The sequence below is a fragment of the Nothobranchius furzeri genome, chromosome 11 (genome assembly GCF_043380555.1).
Source record: "Nothobranchius furzeri strain GRZ-AD chromosome 11, NfurGRZ-RIMD1, whole genome shotgun sequence".
In the NCBI taxonomy this organism is placed as follows: Eukaryota; Metazoa; Chordata; class Actinopteri; order Cyprinodontiformes; family Nothobranchiidae; genus Nothobranchius; species Nothobranchius furzeri.
The window spans coordinates 56685572-56709393 of NC_091751.1; the positions used below are offsets into that span (position 1 = coordinate 56685572).

At 41.1% G+C, this 23822-nt stretch overlaps 4 protein-coding genes across 12 annotated transcripts in view; 2 read left to right on the top strand and 2 right to left on the bottom strand.

Moving 5' to 3' along the window:
• LOC107384091 (transcriptional repressor p66 alpha) overlaps positions 1-3578 on the top strand; it is a 30877-nt gene extending 27299 nt beyond the window's left edge. For 5 of the 8 annotated variants that reach the window (XM_070556119.1, XM_070556120.1, XM_070556115.1 and 2 more), the window contains exons 6-11: positions 96-215; positions 465-656; positions 1560-1812; positions 2006-2421; positions 2507-2765; positions 3209-3578. In XM_070556119.1, the coding sequence (XP_070412220.1) occupies positions 96-215; positions 465-656; positions 1560-1812; positions 2006-2421; positions 2507-2765; positions 3209-3348 (1380 nt within the window). In that variant the 3' untranslated portion in view covers positions 3349-3578. The remainder of the gene's footprint in view (positions 1-95; positions 216-464; positions 657-1559; positions 1813-2005; positions 2422-2506; positions 2766-3208) is intronic. The other 3 variants (XM_070556121.1, XM_070556117.1, XM_070556118.1) reach the window with 3 other exon arrangements.
• Positions 3579-5908: 2330 nt separating this feature from the next.
• ndufa13 (NADH:ubiquinone oxidoreductase subunit A13) lies at positions 5909-7638 on the top strand. Its single transcript, XM_015957148.3, has 5 exons — positions 5909-6212; positions 6786-6864; positions 6952-7023; positions 7115-7184; positions 7416-7638. Exons 1-5 carry the CDS (start codon positions 6119-6121, stop codon positions 7533-7535), a joined length of 435 nt encoding a protein of 144 aa, XP_015812634.1. The 5' UTR covers positions 5909-6118; the 3' UTR covers positions 7536-7638.
• A 3259-nt stretch (positions 7639-10897) lies between these two features.
• On the bottom strand, positions 10898-14783 carry cirbpa (cold inducible RNA binding protein a). Of its 2 annotated transcripts, XR_008562903.2 has the most exons (8): positions 14658-14783; positions 13902-14007; positions 13690-13796; positions 13462-13603; positions 13218-13359; positions 13080-13138; positions 11058-11143; positions 10898-10992 (listed from the first exon to the last, which is right to left on the bottom strand). XR_008562903.2 is itself a non-coding variant. In XM_015957151.3 (7 exons), exons 2-7 carry the CDS (start codon positions 13999-14001, stop codon positions 12693-12695), a joined length of 561 nt encoding a protein of 186 aa, XP_015812637.1. In that variant the 5' UTR covers positions 14002-14007; positions 14658-14783; the 3' UTR covers positions 11945-12692. The 2 variants fall into 2 exon arrangements, 1 of the variants encoding a protein (XP_015812637.1); XM_015957151.3 differs by lacking the exons at positions 10898-10992; positions 11058-11143 and adding an exon at positions 11945-12703.
• A 1509-nt stretch (positions 14784-16292) lies between these two features.
• LOC107384093 (midnolin) lies at positions 16293-20623 on the bottom strand. The gene is made up of 7 exons (XM_015957150.3): positions 20190-20623; positions 20026-20113; positions 19891-19953; positions 17642-18070; positions 17481-17544; positions 17154-17381; positions 16293-16716 (listed from the first exon to the last, which is right to left on the bottom strand). The coding sequence occupies exons 1-7, from the start codon at positions 20399-20401 to the stop codon at positions 16520-16522; spliced, it is 1281 nt and encodes a 426-aa protein (XP_015812636.3). The 5' UTR covers positions 20402-20623; the 3' UTR covers positions 16293-16519.
• Between the last annotated feature and the right edge of the window lie 3199 nt (positions 20624-23822).

Below are 23822 nucleotides of genomic sequence, written 5' to 3' on the forward strand. Positions count from 1 at the left end.
TGCTTTGGTTCCACTCACATGAATAAAAGCACATTACTGGTGTGAAAACAAGCACATGCAGTGTTTAATACATTTCTGGGTTTTTCTCTAACCAGGTTTTGACAGGAAGAAGTTCAAGCACGGTCATTCCTCCACCTCTAGTTAGAGGAGGCCAGCAAGTGTCTTCTAAACACAGCTCCCAGATCATCATGCCACCTCTGGTTCGGGGGGCACAGGTGAGTCATGGGACAAAGCTTGTGCAACTTTTTAATTCTCTCTTTTTATATAATTGTGGATTTTTTTAGAACAATAAGCTAAACTAATGTTAAAAATGAAGTATTATAATTTGGACTTATGATTTCTCGTTGCTCCTCTGTCTCTTTGTCTGTGCTCTTGCTTTGGTGCTTTTGGTGTCCCTCCCCTTGTCCTCCACTTCCCTCGTTTGGGATATGACTCCATGTCCTCCCTCTCATTGTCTTGGTTAGCCCATCTCTGTATCTCCACAGCAGATCCAGGCTCTCCGCCTGCAGCAACAGCAGCAGCATTTGGCTGCATCTTCAGGATCAGGACCTCCTCCTCTGCTTCTGGGCTCCAGGACATCAGCCCCTGCAGGCCAGGGCCAGAGAGGCATGGCCCAGTCAGGCCTCATCAGAGTGGGCAGTGGTGCCAATGCACTGGTTGGTGTCTCATAAAGGAGTCAACGTTAAATATCAGGTTTTTGACTGGCAAGGAAATTTGTTGTCACATGTGTAGTTTGCTGCTTTAGCTTAGGCTTGAAACGGTGACAGTGTGTAGTTTCCTGGCACTAGGGGGCAGTGCATACATTCATTTCAGGGTAGTTTTACACCATATCTCTGTGGCTGTCACTAATAAAAAAAAACATGATAAATAAATGTTGTTACCTGTGGAGTTGAAAGCATGCAACCTCTGTGTGACTCCTCAGACTTTGATGGTCCTTCAGTTAATTTCTATCGAGAGAATGTGATGCTGATTGCAGTTTTCTGGTGTTGTAGTTTCCGGAACTGCTTTGGGTCCTGTGCCTGCCGCTGACGTACGTCATCATAGTATGGCAATAACGCTCGGCCAAATTATATAGTATCTCTTTTTCGACTGTGTTCTTTCACATCAGTTTTGGAAATAGTTTTGTTATGAAATTCATGTTTCTTACTGCCTAAATGTTTTGAACGTGATAATGTAACTTCCGTCAGTCGTACGTCCAGCCAATCATTGAGTGTGACGTCATCGTCAGGCGCAGCCAGCCAGAATGAAACGCAGCATCTAAAGATGCGAGAACCGTGCCTTGTGTAATTTAGACCCTTTTTTATGATTATACGTTATGAAGCCACCAATATTTTTCAACAACTGGACTTTTTTTTTATTCATTATTGACAATGTTTTGATGGACAGTTTCAGAGATCAACGGTTAAAACTACATATTGTCTCTTTAAAAATGAATAAATGACATAAGAGCTGGTTGATGACCGTTTATAGTTTGCGTCGCATTTTAATTGCAAGTTCTTGGTCATCAGGTTGATGATTCTCAAAAACTGATGGATTTTCCTCTCTGCTTCTTTCCCAAGGCCTCTGGTTTGAAGGGCTCCTCAGGTAGCAGCAGCGTGTCTGTGGTAAGCATTAATGATTCTCCAGCCAGCCGTCAGGCTGCAGCAAAACTCGCCCTTCGGAAGCAACTGGAGAAGACCCTCCTGGAGATCCCCCCACCCAAGCCACCCGCCCCAGAGTTTAACTTTCTACCCTCAGCTGCCAATAATGAGTTCATCTACCTGGTGGGACTAGAGGAAGTGGTGCAAAATCTGCTTGATACCATCCACAGAGGTTTTTTTTTTTTTGCATACTTTAGATATAAATAACTAATTAACTGTTTTAAATGAAAGAATTGTCATCGATCGCTGTCATCCACAGTTATAAAGACTTTTTGTGGTTTTAAACTTGAGTGAGAAACTTCTGAGCACTTTTTTGTTTTTTTCTCGTTTTAAACACATTTCTTCTTTCCCTCCTTCCTACACAGGAAAGACGGGTTTACCGCTGTCCAAGTCCACGCTCAAAGACCCTTTCATCTGCACCCAGTGCAATACTGACTTCACCTGTCGCTGGAGGCAGGACAAGGCTAAAGGCGGGGTAGTGCTCTGTGAAGACTGCATGTCCTCCAATCAGAAAAAGGCTTTAAAAGCCGAGCACACCAATAGGCTGAAAGCTGCTTTTGTTAAAGCACTACAGCAAGAACAAGAAATAGAGCAGCGCATCATTCAACAGACATCTTCACCACTCTCCCTCAGTACCTCATCATCCTCTTCAACTGCCTCCTCACTGAAGGCAGAACAGCTGGTGTCTCAGCAGCTGAAGCAGGTTAGAGTGTCCTCCCTCCAGCACCACCATCAGGCCAGCCGGGGAGCCAACGTTGTTCACCATCACTCCATTAAGCAGGTTGGAAAAGCTTTCGTCTGTTTTTAGAAACATGGTGGGCTCGTTGCTGTAGTAAATCTGACTTCCTATTTGTCTTTGAACTCAGAGCTCGCTGGGCCACCTGTCCCACGGTATCACCTCAGTGGGGGTGAGAGGCGTCCCCCACTCTTTCTCGTCCTCCTCCCAGCTGCAGAGCGCAGTGGCTGCCGCAGCTTTGGTCAGCCGGCCAGGTAAGCACGCCCAAGTTTCCCGCCGCTCTGTCCAGAGTTCAAAGGTGAGCAGCAGTGGGATCGGCGGCTGCAGGAATATCAGCGGAGGTAGTGCCTCGTCCACTGCATGGAAGAAGCAGAGCAACAGCAACGCAGGTAGACTGGCATTAAAACCAGCCCAACTCTGGCGCCTGACATCTCTCTATCAGTTCCTGTCTGGTCCAAAAGCAATCCTTTACCCAGCTTCATCCAAAAGTCTGACACGTTTTGGAAAAAATTCCACCAATGTAAAATAATTCATTTATATTAAAAGTTGTAAAAGGAAATGTTTTCGGACAAGGCAACTCCACTTTCCTTCTCCTTTCCTGGAATTGATCCCTGTTTTCCTACTTTAGCCTCCTGCTCCGGTGGTTTCCTGTTTTCCCAGATGTCTTAAGAACATTAGAGTCGAAACTGTAACTTCTCCTTTATGTGTCTGTGTTGTGGTGACATGTGTGGCTTTATATTCAGTGAACAATTTACCGTTATTTATATATTCCACTCTGAAAACATTGAATTGAGCTGCTTGCCTGATGTGCTGCTGTGTTTTGTCTGCTCAGGTGTAACGATGGCATACGTGAACCCCAGCCTAACGGGTCACAAAACCTCAGCGACCGTGGACGCGCGCCAGAGGGAATACTTGCTGGACATGATCCCCTCTCGCTCTTCGATCTCCCAGACTGCAAACACTTGGAAATGAACAGAAAAACAACACTCAGCTTTTCAGAATTTGTCCACAAGTTCCTCAGCTCTGATAACGTGGCACACAGCGCCCCCTGCAGGACTGTTAAGCATCTACAATCTGAAAGTGAAGAAACGTTCCTTAATTTCCTTTGTATAATTTTACCTTTTAGTTTTCTCCATTTATGTTGTTTATTTTTTTGAAGTTCACGTTTTGTAAGAACTATACAAAAACTATTTTGACTTGGGTGAGACAAAGAAAAAAAAATACTTGAAGGGCTTCCCCTGAGCTTTGTCCTCAAGACTGGATAGTTACATTGTGAGTTGGGAGGCTATGTCTGCTGTGAGTACATCTTTATAAATGAGTACTCTGCTTTAGGCTGCTTAGCCTTATTTTGCCATTATATGGGTCAGATGGACCCGTCATTTTGACACTTGAATGATGACATAGTCATAACTCAAAAGTTCACTTTTTTTAGGTAAGAAAAAAATTTGTAAAATTTCCATTTCATCACCCGTATAGTTAAAGGTTTGAATTTATTTTATATTTACAGTAAATTATTTTATTTTGGACTGATGTTAAAAATCACTCGGTATAATGTGGCTTCCATGGATGAAGAATTCATTCTCACTCGCTTTTTATTTTTATTTTTTATTTCCTGTTTGACAGCATGCCTATCCCTGCGCCTGTTTAGCAGCTGAAAAAGCACTGTGTCATTGCTCAGCTCATCTGTAATTACCATCTGTAATTTGCTTATTTTATATTGGTGTCACCTTTGTAAGCTCATTTGTTTGTATTCCATAACGTGGGATATATGCAACCCTGAGGCGGTTAGTAGAAATTAAATGACAGCTACAAAGACTTGGGCTTACAAAAGGACAACTTGAATCCATCACCATCTTGTATAAGTTCTCTGCTTTCAAGTAATCTTAATTGCATTGTTCAAAGTTGTGTTCCTTTGGTTTACTTTTTTTTTCCTAGCTCCTTAAGAAATAATAAATAAATAAATTTTAAATATCTGCATTTATTTGTTGATTGACTTACAAAGGAAAATATCTCAGCTGACTATAGTGCAGTTATTTGGTGGTTTAAACAAAAGACCACGCAATCAAGCTAAAATAGTCTTATTCTCAATTTACTTCATACATTCAAGTAGCTTTACTTGAGGAGCTCTATAATGCCGCTGAAAAACAGGTTATAGTTTGAGCAAAGTATTTTTGATGCTTTCACAATGTTTATTGAAAATAAAACATCCCTTTATTGCACCAAATACACAAAAATCCTTAAAGTACTCAAAAAAATTTACATTTTAAAAATAAATATTAAAAGACTTGCAGATTTTTACATGGAGTGATAACATGAAAAGAGAAATGTGCAAATGAGATATGACTGGGTGCAAAAAATAACTGCAAATAACAAAAATGTGTGGGGGGCAGACAAAAATTTGAAGTGGTGGTTGTAAATTTTGACGTTCAGTAACAGTCCGTGTACTCATGCAGTCACTTAAGAAACTCTCCAGCTCCACAATGGCTTCATGTATGGGTTGGAGACATTGTCTCAGTGATGTTAGTTTTGCTAGTCCTTCCATCTCTCACCTGCACTGGATCAAGTAGGACATAGCTGACCACCTTAATGAGCTTATCTAATCTCTGTGTCTCAGCAGTAGATAAGGGCTTCCCAACTGCTCCCCCCAACTAACCCCACCAGAAAAGATGGCTGATGCCACCACTGAGTCAAACACCTAGATCACACCGATTGATTTATAAGGAAGCCATACAGAGTCAGGACCGCATCTGTTCCACATTTGGTATGAATGAAACTAAATAAGGTCCTTAGGAGCACTCCCCTGCATTCCAAAGGAGATCTCAGCAGCTAGAGTCAGCTCTGACCCTTTCTGAAAACAGCATCTGCATTATGGCTCCTGTCCATGGTGAATGGTGGAGTCCTCGGATGCTGAGGGGAGGGTGATGGTGAAGGACGGAGTCCTCTGGGCTGATAGGTCAGAGGAGGTTGGGAGATAAACTCGGTTGTGGGAGAGGAATGAGGGGATTGTGAAGGAGTGGCAGAAAAGGTGGGATTATATGAGCAAGGAGAGGCATTTATATAATGTTAAGAAGGAGGTGTTAGGGCATGGGGTGAATAGGGGCAATAGGAGAGAAGAGGTAGTTGTTACCAGGCTCAGATTGGGTCATTGCTCGTTGGACAAAACTCTAAAAATGATAGGTAAACGTGAGACTGGGTTGTGTGGAGTGTGACAGGAGGAGGAAGAGAGGGTAGAGCATGTAATTCTGTGGTGTAAGGGTTATTTTGTGGAAAGGGAATTTCTGCGGAAAAGGATGAGGGAGAGGGGTATTGAGGAATTCACAATGAAGAGCGTGTTGACGAGTTGTAGGGTGCAGATGAGGGATTTGGTGGAGTTTCTTAAGAGTGTAGGGGTTTTTCATGGGGTGTAGATAGGAATAGTTATTTTTGCTGTTGATAAGGAAGGGGAAAGAAATAGGGTGCAAAAGGGGAAAGAAGGAAGGAGGATTAAATGAGAGGGAATGGAGAGTGAAGGTGTAGGTTTTAGATTGTGAGCTCACTGTCTGGTCCATACTCCGGAACAGTTGGAGGCGGTAATGCTCCATTAAGCTGGTTGCCAACCGCTGCTAAACACCAAGTAGAAGAAGAAGGAGGGGCTCCGGCCGTATGGGGGAGCTGTGGAGCACCAGAGTCCGTGTCCCAACAGAAGAAGACTCCGTGGATCAAGCAGGCTGACGTTCGGTTCGTTGGAGGAGGCTGGATAAAGATGTCGGGCTCCAAGGTGAAGCAGGACATGCCTCCTACAGGAGGATATGCCCCCTTTGACTATAAGAGAAACCTACCTAAACGAGGACTTTCGGGTAAATGCGCATTTCCCTCACCTATTTACCTTCACAGACCCACGCAGCGGAGGTGAAATGTTGACCATTCACGTTTGTTGTCGGTGTGGCTAATGCTAGCTGCTCAGCGTCAACATGAAACTGATTATTCCAAGTCAGAATTAAACTACCCGGGGGCTTGAGGCTTGAATTGGTATGTTTACCTCTTAATTAAGAGGTAATTGTCAAATATCCGAGCAAGAAGGAAGTCTGTAAAATACCATAATCGCTCCATGAATCGTTTCTGACATCGAAAGCTAACTGGTGGCTAACACGAACCAGTGTTTAGTTCTCTAGTCATTAGTGTTCGGTCCAGAAGTGAAAATAACTAGTGTTCTTTTTAAGTGACCATTAGAAATAACCATAGGAAAATACCAAAGCTATTGTAAATTCAATACACAGTTGTACAATAATAAATAATATTGTTGTATTAATAAAAACATTTCCTCCTCTATGAATACAAGTTGACCATATTCCGTCTGTAACATCAGACCAACAAGAAGTAGTTATTTGAGCATGTAAAATTTTATACTAATATATTTTACAAATCAACAGGTTATAGCATGTTTGGCATTGGCATCGGTGTCATGCTGGTTGGTTACTGGCGAATGTTCAATTGGAACAGAGAGAGGCGGTAAGAAAATCTCAATTATGTAGCTTTCAGGTTGTATAGTAGTCACATTTGAGCTGATGATAGTGGTATATTTGGTTCGTATCACAGGCGCTTCGAAATGGAGGAACTGGAGACCAGAATAGCATTAATGCCTCTGATGCAGGCAGAGCTTGACCGAAGGTAAAAAACAACTTCATTTATCTGTTTTTTCATATTAATATCAGGAGCAACTAATCAGTTCTTTCATCGTTTTGGGTTTTCATTCTTCTAGTACCTTGAGGATGCTGAGAGAAAACTTAGAGGAGGAGGCGATCCTCATGAAAGATGTTCCAGACTGGAAGGTAAAGTTATTAAAATGCTCAATAAATATAAAGAGTTCCTGTCAGCAGTTTGTTTTACAAAGCCACAAACTATCAGGTTAATTAAACAGCTCTTATTTTTTGTTTATACAATAAAATGTATTTTAGATTGTTTTAATAAGTCGGGCAAATTAACATTTTATTGTGTCTAATTGGAATCCACTGATTTAGTTCTGTGATCTAACTCAAACTGTAATTTTAAAATGAATGCAGGTTGGCGAGAGCGTCTTCCACACGGACCGCTGGGTCACGCCTCTGACAGAAGAGCTCTTCAACCTCCGGCCACGCGAAGAGCTTTTGCACCAGAAATATGGCTTTGCGTGGTACGTGTAATCACAACTGGGGAAAAAAGCCCCTAGCCTCAACTTTTGTGTGAATTTTAGCCTTCGCTCACGTCACCTTGTAAATGTAAAATAAAACAACTTTTTTTCCTGTACCATCTCTGATTTGTCATCAATTTAGCTTATTTAATGTCTGACTCCAGATTATTTAAACCAACTTCGCGCATAGAAACCTTTTAAGTTCATATGTGTATATATAAATAACTCTAGATGGCACATTATTAAAAACTGGTCTGAGTACAGATGGACCCTGTTCCAGAATGATGGTAGAAGAGAGCCAGATGAAATGATGCACCCATCATGCCTAGTGCCTACTGTACAAGCCTGTAGGGGCAGTGCTATGATCTGGGGTTGCTGCAGCTGGTCAGCTCTAGGTTCAGCAACAGGATGTGGTCCAAGAATGAGGTCCGCTGACTACCTGAATATACCGAATGACCAGGTTATTCCATCAATGTTTTCTTCTTTGATGGCAAGGGCATATTCCAAGATGACAATGCCAGGATTCATCAGGCTCAAATGGTTGAGTGGTTCAGGGAGCATGAGACATCATTTTCACACGTGGATTGACCACCACAGAGTCCAGTCCTTAAACCCATTGAGAATCTTTGAGAAGTGCTGGAGAAGGCTTTGTGCAGCAGTCAGACCATCATCAATGCAAGATCTTGGTGAAAAATGAATGCAACACTGGATGGGAATAAAAAGCTCCCTTCCGGTTTCTGAAATGGGAGTCTGAGAGCTTTTAAATCCTTAAGACTCACGGCAATTAACAACTGCAAAGGAATTTGGGAGAATTTATATATAATTTAATCTTTTAAAAAATCATCCAGTTTTTGATGAAAGATGCCATTATCCAAGACCAACTTTTAATTAGCTCAGCACGATATGCCCCTTCCTCAATGAGGTTTGCCTTGATAAACTAGCTGCAAGCTACATTTGAAATGTACAGTTTCAACTTAGCATGCTTTCAGGAGACAACTTACTGAGACTAATTTTAACAAGAATTTGCTATTTGTTACTACAAAACCAGATTTATACCCTCTGGTTGTATACAGGGTTCTTACACTTTTCCCAATGACAAATTCAAGCATTTCATGGTAAAAATTTGAACTTAACAAGCACCATACGGTGAAGACAAAACAATACATAAGGACAGTTTAACCTCACCTCACATTTAAGTTATTAAAAGGGATCCTGATCATAGGATCGAAAGTAGGGCCTGATCACGTTATTTTAAAATTATTAGATTCAGATGAAAAAGATCAGAAATAACCTTATAAAGCAACTAATCAAATCACTATTGTCACGTCACATGTGCAGGTACACTGGTACAGTACATGCAAGTGAAATTCTTGTGTGCGAGCTTCACAGCAGCAGAGTTGTGCAAAAAATATAACGTAAAAACAAGCAAAATATAAAAATGGATAATCTAAGTAATAATATATATAGTATGTAAGGTATATACATTACTAAATGTGTGTGCTAAGTTTTTTATTTTTCTACGTGAGTGTGTATAATGCGTATATACATATTTTACAAATGAATAAAGTAAACAATAAGATAAGAGATATAAAATATACAGTGGTTGGTATGTGCAAAACAGTGGCATTAATGTACAATATGGAGTGTGTAATGTTGGAGTTTCAGTAGTGAGGGTGAGGTGTCTGTGAAGTGTTCAGCAGTCTGATGGCCTGATGGAAAAAGCTGTCTCGCAGTCTGCTGGTTCTGGACCAGATGCTGCAGAACCTCCTTCCTGATGGAAGTAGTCTGAACAGTTTATGGCTGGGGTGACTTGAGTCCTTGATGAGCCTCCCTGCTTTCCTCAGGGAGGGAAGCTCACCTCCAATAATCCTTTCAGCACACCGCACTACTCTCTGGAGAGCTTTGCAGTTGTAACTAGCGTGACCTTTTAAATTTATCCTCAGACAGCTCTTCAAACAAAATAAAAATGGCTTAGTTTTAATTCTGACCTGCCCGCTTTTAGCTTTTCTAGTCTGTCACCTTAAAACCAAAGATACACTAAACACAAAATGCCTACGTACAGCAAAAACATAACCAAGATGGAAGAATATTAATCAGACTGGATGACTGTGTGGTTGCAAACCGAACTGCTTTCTCGTCATCATTCATCCACCACTACAGGTGTGCAGGGTAGAGCGAGCAGCTCTACCCTGGTAGCTGCAACATGAGTGCAGTCATGGTAATATTTGTGATGAGTGATGGTTTTGGGCAGCCGAACTGAGGAAATGACATGAAAACAGGAAGTTGAACCCTTTTAAAGTTTCTATTCCATTCTAAGTAACAAATAAAACATTAAAAATAACTAAATGAAGATGGATTGCTGAAAAGGTATCTGGCGCAAAATATTGTGATCAGAACATTATCTTGTAATATTTCACAAAGCAGGGACTAAATAAAAATAATATAAAAATATACAATTAAATCGAAGGTCAAATTTTGCTGTTTTTTTTTACCGCCGCCTGAAATATTTGGTTCCAACCCTCCCATCTGTAGACCTATTAACTGATAAAAATACTATTTAATTATACTTGAATTTCTAGTAAAATAGCTGTCTATTTTCAATTATTAAGAGTACAATCTAGATTAGGATAACTTAAATTGGAATTACAAGCAGAGGTCATTGCATATTTTACATTAAAATGGTTTTCCCCTTGTTAGGCTCACAGATGAATGAGGTGCTTAGCTCTGGTGCTGTTTGCTTTCACATGATGCAGACAAAACGACATTTTCGGTATACTAGTTTGCGAATTCAAATGTTTTAATGTTTGATCGAGAAAGCAGCCTACGTCTGTAGAGAACCGCAGCAGCGAGGATCTGGGCTTTGCAGTTTGTAACAGCAACTTCGAAAAATATATTTGTTTTTTATTCGGTGCCCTGCCCTGCTCCAGTCTTGATTTCATAACCAATACGATGACCCTACTGGATACCTGACCCAAACCTGGTTTGGAAGCCAGAGCACACTGCCCGTCCAGCGGTTGTGACATACAAGATATGTATAGAAACAAATTCATTGCTGCCAAGATACTTAAAAACATACATATATCAATTTATGGCATAATTTAAAATGCAATCAGGCACACTGGTTAACTGTAGCTGCACAAAAAGCCATTCTGTATTGAGTGAGGAGACCCATCCAAAATGACAGCGACACTAACAAATAAAAATACCCCCTTTAAGAATCAATCGTTTGTTCTCTAGTTTGGGTCTAAAAACAATGTTTCCCATCCAACTGTCTTGGCTGTTCATAAACTCAATTAGTTCTTCATGCATTTTTAAAGACTCAATACAAAAATTTTACCATATTAAGTAAAACCAATTCCAAAAATCCCACAAAAATATTGTTCCACAGCTTTATTAAATGATACAAAATGAACATTTGTTCCACTTCATGTAGTTGCTCCCATCCAATACGCCCATGCTGCATCCAGGACCTAGAACACAGGCAAGGTAAGTAACTTCCAACAGAACTTAATTCAAACATAATCCTAGGATGTACCTGATGCAGCATCTGTCAGGCATCACCAGCGACTGCACAAGCGACGCTTCGAGACATCTAGTCAACCTTCAGGTGGTCCTCTTACTCTGAAGAGTGAAATAATAGATCAAATCTGGGCAAATTACAAGTCTTACGGTGTAACACTGCATGCAACATGATACATTGTAGTTTTAAAGAGAAAAGCACAGAAAGAGCCTGAGTGTATATAGTCTTGGGAGTGCTAGAGAATTGCTAAGGAACTGAGCAACAATGAAGTGGACTGAGCACAATGTTATCCATGATTTAAGAGGCAATTTTTTGTGGACTTTGGGAGACCAGAAGAGCTTTAGAAACCGTTCCTCCTCCCTAGATGGACTTAGAATACGGGAAGAGGCCATGGCATGTTTGTAGGAGACATCTGAAGCAGAGGATGTAAAACTTGAGGTAGTCATGGAAACATTTAGAACTGGACTTAAGGATGTGAGCAACAAAAGGAGCTTTACCTCACGTGCATTGGCCTACTTTCTTCACATTTGACTTAGGCAAGAGCAGCTTTTCATCTCTGAGCACTTGTTGGCAGACGCAACACTTCACTCTCCAAGGGCTTGGAAGATTTTTGAAGGAGCAGAGTTTTTGAACGTTATGCAGCAGTGACATGAAAATAGGACGACCCCCACCATCTCCGTGTACTTAAATACCCCAAACCTGAGCCAAGTTCCTCAATGAAGACTTCACAAACAGATCAAATGAGAGAACCTAGATTTTTACATGTAGCTGTGGTATTAAGCTAATCTCAAGTTTAGCTTGTTCAGTAGTGCAAGTGGCTGTCCTTCTCCAATCCAGCAGGATCAAGAGCCATTAGTTTTACTTCCCCATGCGATCATTTTGAACAGGCAACGGAATCAGGATCATTTTCCACATTTTGTTTAATAGGCTCCATGAAGCCAACGAACAGGAAAAAAAAAAAAAAGTTGGATCATACAAACATAAGTACAAAAATGTTCCCATTTATATTTAAACTCTGAAAAACGAAGTTACATTTGCGATCACTTTAGTCCATTTTACAGCACATAAACTGCAGAGCACAGAAGATACCTTGGACGGACTGTAGCATGTTGCATTTTGCAACTTCATGAACAGCCGGCCGCTTCGGAAGTGTAGTTCACCAGTCTGGAAGGAGTTCTTTTGGGAAATTTTAACAAAAGCTTGGACAAACTAAGATTCTCATGAAGGAATTTAACAATTAAAATCCCAAAAGTTCTAGTTAAGAGCTCCTTACTCAGTTAAAAATAAAAAACCAGGAGGTAGGTCAGTCTTAGGCTAAAGAAGAAAAAAACTTTAATTTAGAAACTGTATTGCTGGACAAAAGAAATCTCCAGCCACTGTAGCCGATTTACCAGAAGCCATGTGGAGAATTGTTTCAGCCCAGGACTGTACAGGAGTTCACACAAAGTCATGAATGATCAGAGGATGCCCAATCAAAGATCTCTGAACTGCATTTGTAACATGGTTTTTACCAAAATTCAGTTTCTTCTGATGCCAAGCTACTACAACAGAACTACATAACTAAAGTCAATAACACGTGGACATTTTTCTTGAGGAGCGCAGCTTTCAAATACAGCCAGCCAAGTGATGGATCTTGAATCAGGGTGACGTTTACTCGTGTGCTGGAGGATAAGAAGTGGGCACAGGTAAAGACACTGGAGTTTTACAACATCCCCTCAACCCATCAGACCTAATCTCAAAACTCCTTTTTTAAGAGGCTCCGTCAGTTGAGAAATGAGCAGTTTGAGAAGGCATTTGAGTTGGTGCTTTAGTTTCCGCCAGTCTTCATGTGAAACCGGGCAAAACTGGCAACAGAGGCATTTACTTGGGCTCAGGTACAAAACTGAAGGGCACACTTATGAGGCAGGAAATGCTAGGGCTGTGAAGCTAGCCTGAAGGTCCCTCAGATGAAGTCCATCAACATACTTTTTACAATTCATGTAAACATTCTGTAGAGTCAGCCCCAAACTTGAACTATTCAGTTTAACTACAGCTTACCATAGCTGTCGTATCCATCACGATAGGATCCTGATCGGTCACCATATCCACCCTGTCCCCTGAAGGTCAGAAACAGAAGTAGTTAGTGCTGTGGTCCCTCCTAAAGTGCAAATGAAAATCTGTTGTCCGACTACTGACCTGCTCTCTCTGTAGCCGCCTGAGGAGTATCCTCCTCCACCACCTCCACTCCTGTATCCACCACCAAAACTCCTATCACCACCACCGAAGCTTCTGTCCCCGTAACTTCTGTCTCCATATCCTCTGTCGCTGTTGTATCCACCTGTTAAAGACACTTTGTCATAGTACTGCAAAGGGACATTATAGAAAATATTTGTTTATATAAGTGTGTGGATATTTTTTAAGATAGAAAACATGTACTAACCTTCACCTCTGGAGAAGCCTCGTCCGCCTCTCCCCCGGGACCCGCTGCTGAATCTGCCGCCTCGTGGCCCTGAGCTGAATCCTCCTCTGGAGCGTCCACCTTTCCCCGCTTCATCAACACGAATGGCACGACCATCCAGAGTCTAACGGAGAAAATTGCCATAACATTACAAACATTTACATACCAGTTAATTTGCATCAATAACCCTTTCCCACAATCCCAACTTACCTTTCCGTTCATGGCGTCCAACGCATCCTTTGCATCATCAACATTATCGTATTTGACGAAGCCAAACCCACGCGACCTTCCAGTCTCTTTGTCTCTGATCACATCAACTAAAAAAAAAATAAAAAAATAAAAATAAAGCACAATTTAATGCAATAGAATTTAAAACTTACGTAAAACAGAAAAAAACAATGCGGCGCTTCTACGTTCTTTACCTTTTTCGATGGTTCCATATTTTCCAAAGGCGGCGGCCAGAGAATCCTCGGTGGTCTCGAAGCTCAAACCTCCGATAAATAACTTGCCTTCGTCAGACATTGTGATCTTAAAAAAGAAAAAAGTTTAAGTGCTTAAATATGACAATTTCCTTAATTGGTTACAGAACTAGAGCAGGGTGACGCAGCATTAAAAAGTAGGTCACCATGCCAGTTACAAAATGGCGAACACGTTGCGCAGATCCGCAGTACCGTTCTGCGATTTAGCGGCAAGTTAAAACACGACAAAAAACAAATGGGAACCTCTTTGGTGAACGTAAATAATTGCTAACAAAAAGAATAACGCATTTTTTACTATCTGCGGAGCCATAAATATGCAAAATATTGAATGGAAATCGAGGCCAGATGGCGTGCTCTTCCTTCCGGCGCCATCTTGTAGCATAGCGCTTCTGTCTTCTTTGTTTCAGTGGCCCACTTAGCATGTAGCTCATATTTCCAACACGATGACCCACTTTCAAGGTTACGTAAATAGGCCAGTACATCAAAACATAGGCAAACTGCTTTTACATATTTTTAGTTAAAACGTCGTAATTCAGCAGACTAGGTCGGCTTTTTTGCTACATAAAAAACACGAGTTTAACGGTTTTATCCAATATCTCAAAAATAAAATACCTAATATTCACGAATCATCAACGCAAGCACCGTTATTTTTAAATATATTTTTCAAACTTAATGAAATTACGCGGAAAAAAACTTTACCTTTTGTTTGAGCTTGTGGGAGCGACAGAAACGGAGCTAAGCAGCAAGACGAGTGAGGAAGAGGAAGAGGGGCGCTTTCTTTTAAACCTTTGCTGCGCTTCTTCTGGTGTTTCGCAAATTTTAAACTCATTACTGCTTCCTACTGGTCAAAGTACGGTATTACTGCCAGTTACGATTACTTAGGATGCGTCTTTGTTACTACCTATCTGTACAATTAACTGTTATTTGGTTATATTTGTAAAACACTGACTGCTTGTTGCTAGTAGCAGGAATGATAATGTAGTTTAGTGTAATTTCTAAATGGAGGTTCCCTTTGTGAAACGCAATCATTGTAAATCAAAAATATCTGTTGCTTTAGTTATTGGGAAGTTACACGTTTAATAATATTTTAGAATTTTGTAAATTTACCTATTCAATTGTATTTTTTAAGGAAAACTTGCTCAAATCATCACATCCATTGAACATCTGACAATGTATTATAAAAAGGAAATAAATTAAGAGATCTCATGAGATATTGTGATTAATAAAAAAAATCAAGGATATTTTAAAAGGGATTTTCTAGAGATTGCCTTGTGACACAACCTGTCCAGGGCGTACCCCAGCTTGTTTGCCCAAAAGACAGCTGAAGATAAGCACCAGCAGGTATAGAAAATGGATGGATGTTCTACAGCAGTTATGAGTAGTCAGCATATCTCACCTGCAGAGTGGTCTCAGTGTGACGAATCAGGGAGAAATGTAGTGTTGCGTCATCCGAAAGAGGTCAGAGGCAATTTGTCCTTTTCCTGATGGTTCAAGCGAATCATCCTAATAATAAATAATACTGAGAAAGCTATCATTTTGATCTGTAACGGCATCTTTGACTCACAGTTTGAAAATTCAGTTTTCATTTATTTGGTTGCATGTACATCTTATTTTTCTTTCAGAAATGTGGACTTTATCTTAGACAACACAAAAAAAAAAATAAAACAGTCTGATGAGAGCAACTCTTGCTCTGCATTCAAGGTAACAAACAAAACAAATAATTTTAATGTGCAATTTATTTTTTATACAGACAAAACCATGGCTGAGTTGAGATGAGATAAAGACACACATGAGATTTGGAGACAAAAACATTGATTTTAGACAGCACTGTGCACATTAAAGGTCTCAGCAATGAGGTAGAAACCCAAACCAGTGGATCACCCCACCATTTATATTTACAGTGTGATGATATAATTATCTAGCCTGGCAAGCCAGACTAAATAAATGTATTATTTAGTCTGGCCACGATCCATTGACGGCTCTCGGTTGTGGGGCGGGTTCTACCGTTGTCTTTCAAATGATCTCCGCATTCCACTGGACAATGAATGTGACTCTTGTTTCACTCTGTTGCATCATCCCACCCACCAGGCACATAGAGTGCCCTGATTGGCCCACAAAGCGGATAAAGCTCTGTGATTTGTTCACTAAGCAGATAGAGCACTATGATTGGCCCACAATTATGGACCAATCACAGCTCTTTATGTGTTTGAAACCCCTCTAGAGAGCTGTGATTGGCCAGCCAGAGTCCTGGTAGAGCTGTGGAGGTTCCAATGGAGCATGCCTAGACCAAACTTTGCAAAGCAAGGATTTGGTCTAGTTCACTAGGCTAATAATTATCAGCTACATTCATTGTTCCTACATCCAGATTCTTCATCCCTCAGTCCATCAGGGCTTCTTGAAACCACCTGGTATTTATCTAAGAGGCTGAAGATAGGAGGAACCAAAGAGAAATGTTAGCAAGAACCAAAAAAGTAATTAGCATCCAAACAGACACGAGTGTGACAAAACCTCATAACACACATTTCACAGAGGCCTACATAAAATACCACAGCCCTTTACTGCTAGGAAGCTCTCCTGCTGAACCTTTTTTCATTGACAACACTAGAACAATGGCGTTGACGGGGTCTGGGGTGATGAAGTTGTGGACTCCTCCGAGTCCTCCTGCGGAGACGCCTCCGCTGCATCAAGAAATGAAGACGCTCTAACTTACACTGCAGCGCATTGATCTCCTCTAAGGATGAAGGCAGCAGCTCATCACCTGCAGGAAACAGAAGAAACAACACATTATCCATGATTAGTTTACTTTTTTTTTGCTTAAAAAGAATTTTTGTGTTATATTTTTGAATTTTTTGTTGCCAACACAACAGAAATGCATTGATCTGAAAAGGGTTGTAAAAGCTGAAACGTCAAATTGATTAAACAAATTTCAAGAAATCAAAAATTCAAAGCAACAAAGTGACCATGAATGGACTTCCTGAGACCATTTCGGGCCTGTACAACTCCTGTGGTGTTGCATGACCATATATGGTTCTCTAAAACAACGCAAAGTTTCTAACTTGTGAATTCAGGTTCCTGGGTGTTTGCACCTACGTGATATGCTTTAATTTCCAAGTGCAAATCTTTGAAAAGCTGGATTTACATGATTTAATCTTATGTGTACATAATTTCATGCTCTCAGTGTGAAAGTGTTCATACCTTTGAGTTCTGCCCTCCTAGTTGGTGGTCTGTTTCTTGCTTTGCAGGGCTCATCTGAAGAGGGGTGGTTGACTGCAGGGCTGGAGGTTGGACAGTGATGAAGAGGAGAAGTTGAAGCCCCCTTGTGGTGGTAGGCAGCTCTGAGGAGGTCATTGAGGATTTGGAGAATGACTGAAATGCCACGACGAGGATGACCGACGTCGCTTTGACTGCAAGGGGTCAGTGTTCCTGATAGAAAAGGAAGATTATGGTTAAAATACAACCTTTAAAAAAATCACCCTGGTAATATATTGTATGTAAACTTGTGTTACTTCAAATCTGACTTACCAGAAAACGTCCCAGAAAAGACGCCTGGAGAGTGACTCTCAAAACTCTCAATGACTGCTCCTGGCTGCTTTGGCAGATTAATATCAGTCAGTATGGAAAAAGTAATAAACCCCCACAGTGAAAGAGGGTTAGAGTAATAATAACGTAACAGGGTGCCTGACCTGTGTGAAGGTCGAAGCTGCTGCTGGACTCCGAGGCTCTGGGATGGAGCTGCTGGGTTTGTCTGAACCCACTGGTGTAGTCGCTTGCTGTAGAAAGCTGGAATGAGGAAAACCCGAGAGCGAAGGAGGCACGTGATCGGTGTGTGAGTGAAGGCTAAAGCGGCTCAGAGGTGAGACACCTGCGGAGGATAATGAAACTTTGGGTCTCTGAGTGCTACAGTGGGGAGACAATGAGGAGGAATGTGACAGTAGAGTTGGACAGAAAGTCTGTGAGGTAGAGGAGCTGGGGCAGCAGTCGGATGTCTTTGAGTCCTCATCCTCCTGCAGCTTCTTCACATTCTGTGTCAGCTGGAGCTGCACGTGCATCGTGTGGGCGCCAATTCCAACGCTGAGGGCCAGAGGCGAGCGCCCAGACAGGAAGTCATTAATCTGCAGGACAGTCAGAAAAGAGAAGGGTTTTAATGTTCCTTCAAGTTTCAATCATGTGGAGGGAACCGGGAGCAGCTTGGATTGGTGGAAGACAAGGGAAATCCCAGAAAACCACTGGAATTTTATTTTAGTACCCATGTCCTATTGATGCGCCACTGAACTGAAACAATCCCCAAAACTGAAGATAAGGAGACTGTTTGGGGACTATTGTCAAGATTTGTGTTCAGAGAACGTGAAAAATATCGTAAATCCATGATGCTAATTTAGTAGGGATGTTCAATATTATCGGTCTACCATTAATATTAGCATTAAAAATTAATATCGGAAAATATCACTATTGGTTATCAGACATTTTATGAAACAACCTTTACACACAGTTATGGTCGGCAGTAGAGCTGGGCGATACGGCCTTAAATCAATATCACAGTAAATGGACAATAACCATCAGTAAATGGACGATAACCATATACGCAGAAACAAAAGTTGTCCACTAGATGGGGCTATCACATGAATTACACGGAGTCACATTTTTACGTGACTCAAGGTGGTACAGCTTCTTAAAGGGACATACTTACACACATCTTTTCATTTTTTTTTTATTGGTACATTCTTTCTGTGTTTGGCATCTAATTCCATTTTTGGTTCTTTTTAAAGCACAGGAAAGGTTTCTCTTTGCCTTGCTGACAGTTTCGTTTGCCGACTGCAAAACATCCTCAGAGCTGACGCTGATGGTGACGTCACTTCCTACTCCGTTTATCCGCGGGCAGCAGAGGACGTTGTTGCCCTCTGCTGCCCGCTCTCCCCTCTCCGATGATGCAGTCCCATGCACGATCAAATGTGTAGACCCCATCGTGTCTGTTCATGGTCCCACATCCACGTCTCCTTAACTCTATAGCTTCCTTTATCCATCTTTTCTATTTCTGTTGTTTGGTGTTTATGATCCTTGTGTTGTCCCAGTCCATTACATGGTTTTCTCTTGTGCAGTGATCCGTTACGGCTGACTTCTTTATTGTGCTTTCTGCTTCTTGTTTTGCTGCTCTTGTGTGTTTTCGACTTGTTTTCTTCTCGCACTCCTTTCTATGTTCTATTGTTCGTGTGTTGAGTTGGCGTCTGGTTTCTCCTATGTATGTTTTATTGCAGAGTTTGCATGGGATTTCGTAAATGACTCCACATTTAAGTCCAGCTGGTATCTTGTCTTTTGGGTGTACTAGTCTGTTTCTAACTGTTGTGTATGGTTTTGTTGGTGTGTTTATGTTGAGTTTTTTCATTGTTGCTCTTATTTTTTCTGTGATGGGGTTAGGGTTAGATATTGTTTAGCCTTCAGTTGAAGTGATTTCTTAATTCTTACAGAACTGGTCTCAGGCCTGGGTGTGGTTAATGAAAGCAAACTCAACATAATTTGGTCATTCACTCATCATTTAACAAGGAGGGTTACCTTTTCACCCCAAATCAGGGCGTGATATTTTTCATTCAACAAAACCATACATCGAAAACTACACCGGGCTGTCTTTGTTGGATTTTAAAATGTAAAATTTATGTGTCAAAAAATCAAAACAACATATTAAATCTGTTTTCACAGCCCTGTGTATTCAATCAGACTCAACAAGAGCATGTCCAACCTCCATCCCATAACTGAATCACCCACCTGTAACCACATCACTGAAGTTTTCAGATAAGCTTTGACACCAAAATAGTAAATAATACTCTCAGTTCTCCCTGGTTTTTATTTACACACAACTAATATGTCCCAGGAACACATCACAGTTTCCACTCTAAGACTTTCCTCACATCATCTTAGGTCCGAACACATTTCCTCTCACCTGGGTGTCTGTTAAACTCTCCAACATGTCCATCACTGTTGTTTTTCTTGAGTTCGAGCAGCACTGTAAAGCATAAAGTACATTTTGTTGCATTTATTGTATTTTTCCATAAGTAAACAATGAGCATTAACTTACAGTCAATCCTGTTTCAATAGTTGGGACTAGAGTCAGCTTGCTGCCATCGCTTACACCCTGCTCCATCAGCCTCCCTACAGTCAGGTGCCTGTAGGAACAGATGAGTTCATAATGAAATAAGAGCAGAAACACCCAGACTCTGACTGCAGGATGATGTGACTCACCTGTCTCTGTGCACCAGGACCATCCTGTCTGTTTGCAGCCTGAGTTTGTGGGAGATTCGTGTCCTCAGGCTCTCCAGGGTCTCCCCTCGGGGCACGGTGAGCTCCACCGGGCTACCAGTAGTAGAAGTGATGGACAAACTCATGGTGGTCGAAGCGGTGCAGACTCCAGCACCGCCTGCAGACCGTGGAGGGGTGAATCCGAGATGCTCCATCAGGAATAACCGGTTTAAACCAGATCCAAGCAGCCGGAAGTGTTTTCTTTCTTCTTTACGCGGAGTATATCAGTGAGGAAGCCGCTGGGGTGAAGGAGTGTTACTCCGAGAGTAAAAACACGCCGAACGCGTCAGAGAAGAATACCCCGCCCATCGACCACAGACAGCCAATCAGAGACAGACACAAGGCCGTTGAGCTCAGACGGACCAATCAGAGGAGTCCGTCTCCTCCCTGATTTGTTCTATCTTCACCATTCACAAATGATGCAAACCCCGTAACAACATTTAGCACAGGATGTCGCAATGTCGAAATATTTGAATTAATAAAATAAAAATCAAATGAAAATGAAGAAAGATAAATATCTGAGAATCATAAAGATAAGTCACAAACAATAATTAAAAAAACTCATGATTTTAGTGATATTTGTGCTTTTATGGGGTGTAGTTTACCTTTAATTTATCAAACCCAAAACATACTATTGCATGTATGGACCCTCAGATGCATTATTATTGCTTTTTTATGCTTGAGCCGATGGGAGGAGACGCTGACGGAGTGTACCAGCTCTTTGTTTTCTGCAGTCGCTCACATGTCGCCGCAGCTGTCACATGATGCTTCGAGTAAAACGTGACGTAGTGAGCTGGTGGAGTAATGGCACTAAAGTGTCTCCTCAGTGTCCAAAAATAGCTGCACCAGCCCCTGATTTATAGTCTGTCATGCTTTTATTTTGAAATAAATGCAGAGAGGTAGTGTTTATCACCTGAGATGATTTTTATTGATCTCTTTCTTACAGCTGTTTCAATTTTTAATCTCTATTTTTCTGAACTCTGAGATGCTCTAGAAAAAAAGACCAGCACTGGAAATGTCATGTAAATATTTGTTGCTCTAAACCCAGAAGGAAGCTCTCCCAAGCCCTCCTCAGATGCCTTACGATATTTTGCTTGAGAGCTCGTCTTCTTGGAACTTCTCCTGCATCCGTTTCTGTCATCCAGGATTTTAGCTGTGATGAGCGAGATGGGAGAGGCCGCTGCTTTGCATTCCTCGAGCCTCAGCGAGAACAGTTCCACAGGATGTCCTGCTTCTTAGAGCATGCACAGACGCAGCGCTGACGTCAAGCCTGGCAAGACACACACACACACACACACACACACACACACACACACACACACACACACACACACACACACACACACACACACACACACACACACACACACACACACACTTCCTTCGCATTCCTCACCCCTGAGTGGCCTCTCTTGGTACCCTTTCCCAGAGGTTTTCAGTGCTTGTCATGCTTTAGATATCCTGGAATTGTAGGTCAAACTGTTCCATTTAAGAAATTTGGTTCTAATAACTGTAGAATTTCCCAAAATATGTGTGGCAAAAATGACACAGTTTGATGAAAAGCCAAACAGCTTTGTCCATTTTCTGTAAGCCTGTAATAGGAATCAGTGCCGGAGAGCCAAACGTGTACATTTGTTCATTTAGCTTTCATTCAAAGCAGTTTGCAGTTTTAACCTAACATGCACATTTCTGGTGATCTGTGGGGAGAAACTGGATTATGCAGGGAAAGCACGCACATGCATGAGGAGAACGTGCTAACTGCACACAGAAAAGCAGCAGATAGGATCTGAACTTGCACTCTTCTTGCTGAAGCAAACTGCACCATCATGCACCATAGTTACATGATAGAATATGCAGTTAGATACAAAATAAAATGAAATGAAATAGAATAAAATGATCTTTCCCACTGATTTCACATGTTGGCTGCAACCGTTCCTCATAAATTAACTCAAAGCATCTGAGCAGCACAAACCATCAGCTCCTGACACCAGGATACCTTAGGCAACAGCTCCATGACTGATTTTGTTGTCATCTCATCTGATCATGTCTTGAACACTCAGGTGAAGAGAAGGGCAGAGCTGTCAACTGACCACCACCTGGTGAGTTGGTCTGATAATTGACAGAGGACCTGTCTGCTGGGAGCGTTTGGTGGAGTCTGCCGCAAAAGGAGACAACACCAAGATCTGGGCCTCTCTGCGCAGGCTGCTGCCACTGCGACCCGACCTCGTGTAAGCGTAGGAAAACGAATGCACGGATGGATGATACCAAGACATCTGTGTGTGCAGTATCCTAAAATGTGTAGCTGTTATAGAAGAACTCAGATATTAAGAAAAAGGGAAACTCTTTGCTCCTGCAGTTTTGGAGGTTCAAACCTGCTGTGTCTGTTCACCCAGGAGCCTGTAGTTTATGATGACCGAGACGCAACAGGACACCTGTAAAGTTCAGAGATGGTTCTCTGAAGTTAATTAGCTCAGTTTTAAGGAGTAAACTTCTCTGTGTCTTCAGAGAGAACTTCACAGGCTTGATTTTATTAGAAGAATAACTAAATGAGCAATAAAGCCATTTGTTTTTTTATTGATGTTCTGACAAATTATCAGAGCAAAATGACATGTAAATATGTGAACAGTCAAGGTTAACTACATATGTTGAAGTTTTAGCTAGAAACAGAATAGAATGGAGTTTATTATCATCTGTTTTTACTCAAATTTAACTTATATAACTTGAAAGTTAAGAGTCTGTCGACTGGCTCTACTTCAGAATGACTCACACATCTCTAACAGTTTGATTTAATCTGTGATCATCATGAAGGGTAAATCAACCCTGTCAGAAAAACGAAGTGTCTCTTGTCTAATTTTAGAAGAAAGACCTTCCATTTTCAGCACGCTGTCTCCATCTTTAGTCCTGTAATGTTGTCAGACTGATGCAGAGAGGAAGGAGTCTCACTTCAGTATAAGTAACAAAAAAAAAAATAAAAAAAATATGGAGCATTCAGATGCGATACAAAAAATACATAAATACCCGCAAAGCATTGTTGGTATATCAATAGTGCAAAAACAAAAATCAGACAATTTAAATGAATTTAAATTGAAATGGATTATTTTCCAGGCTGAGAATAAATAAGCAGAAATAAAAAAAAAATAAAAATAAAAAAGGCTTAAAATAAAATAAGGCACATCGCCTTTTGATGAAATTATACAAGAGGTCAACAGAAAAACATTAGAATTGCACCGTTAAAAACTGCAAAATTTTTGTCCTAAAATTGGCCCGATGCACTGACATCTGTTTGAATGATGCTTGCAGTTTATTCATATGTTTGAGCCGTCAGTTAATGAATAAGGAAAAAATAATAGTGAAAAGTTGTTGAAAAAATGAGAAATTTGCTACACACATCAAACAGAGCTGGAGTCGCAAAGCAGCCACTGGCGTCTCAGTTCATCAAACAAATAAAATTAGGTCATTTTCTGTGAAGTTAGTGGCATCAGCTTCCCAGCATGGGCTGTTTTTTCCATCAGTCCACCCGTTCCAGATAAGAACCACTTTTTCAAAGATTTCATTTAATATTGCTGCTTAAAAGTA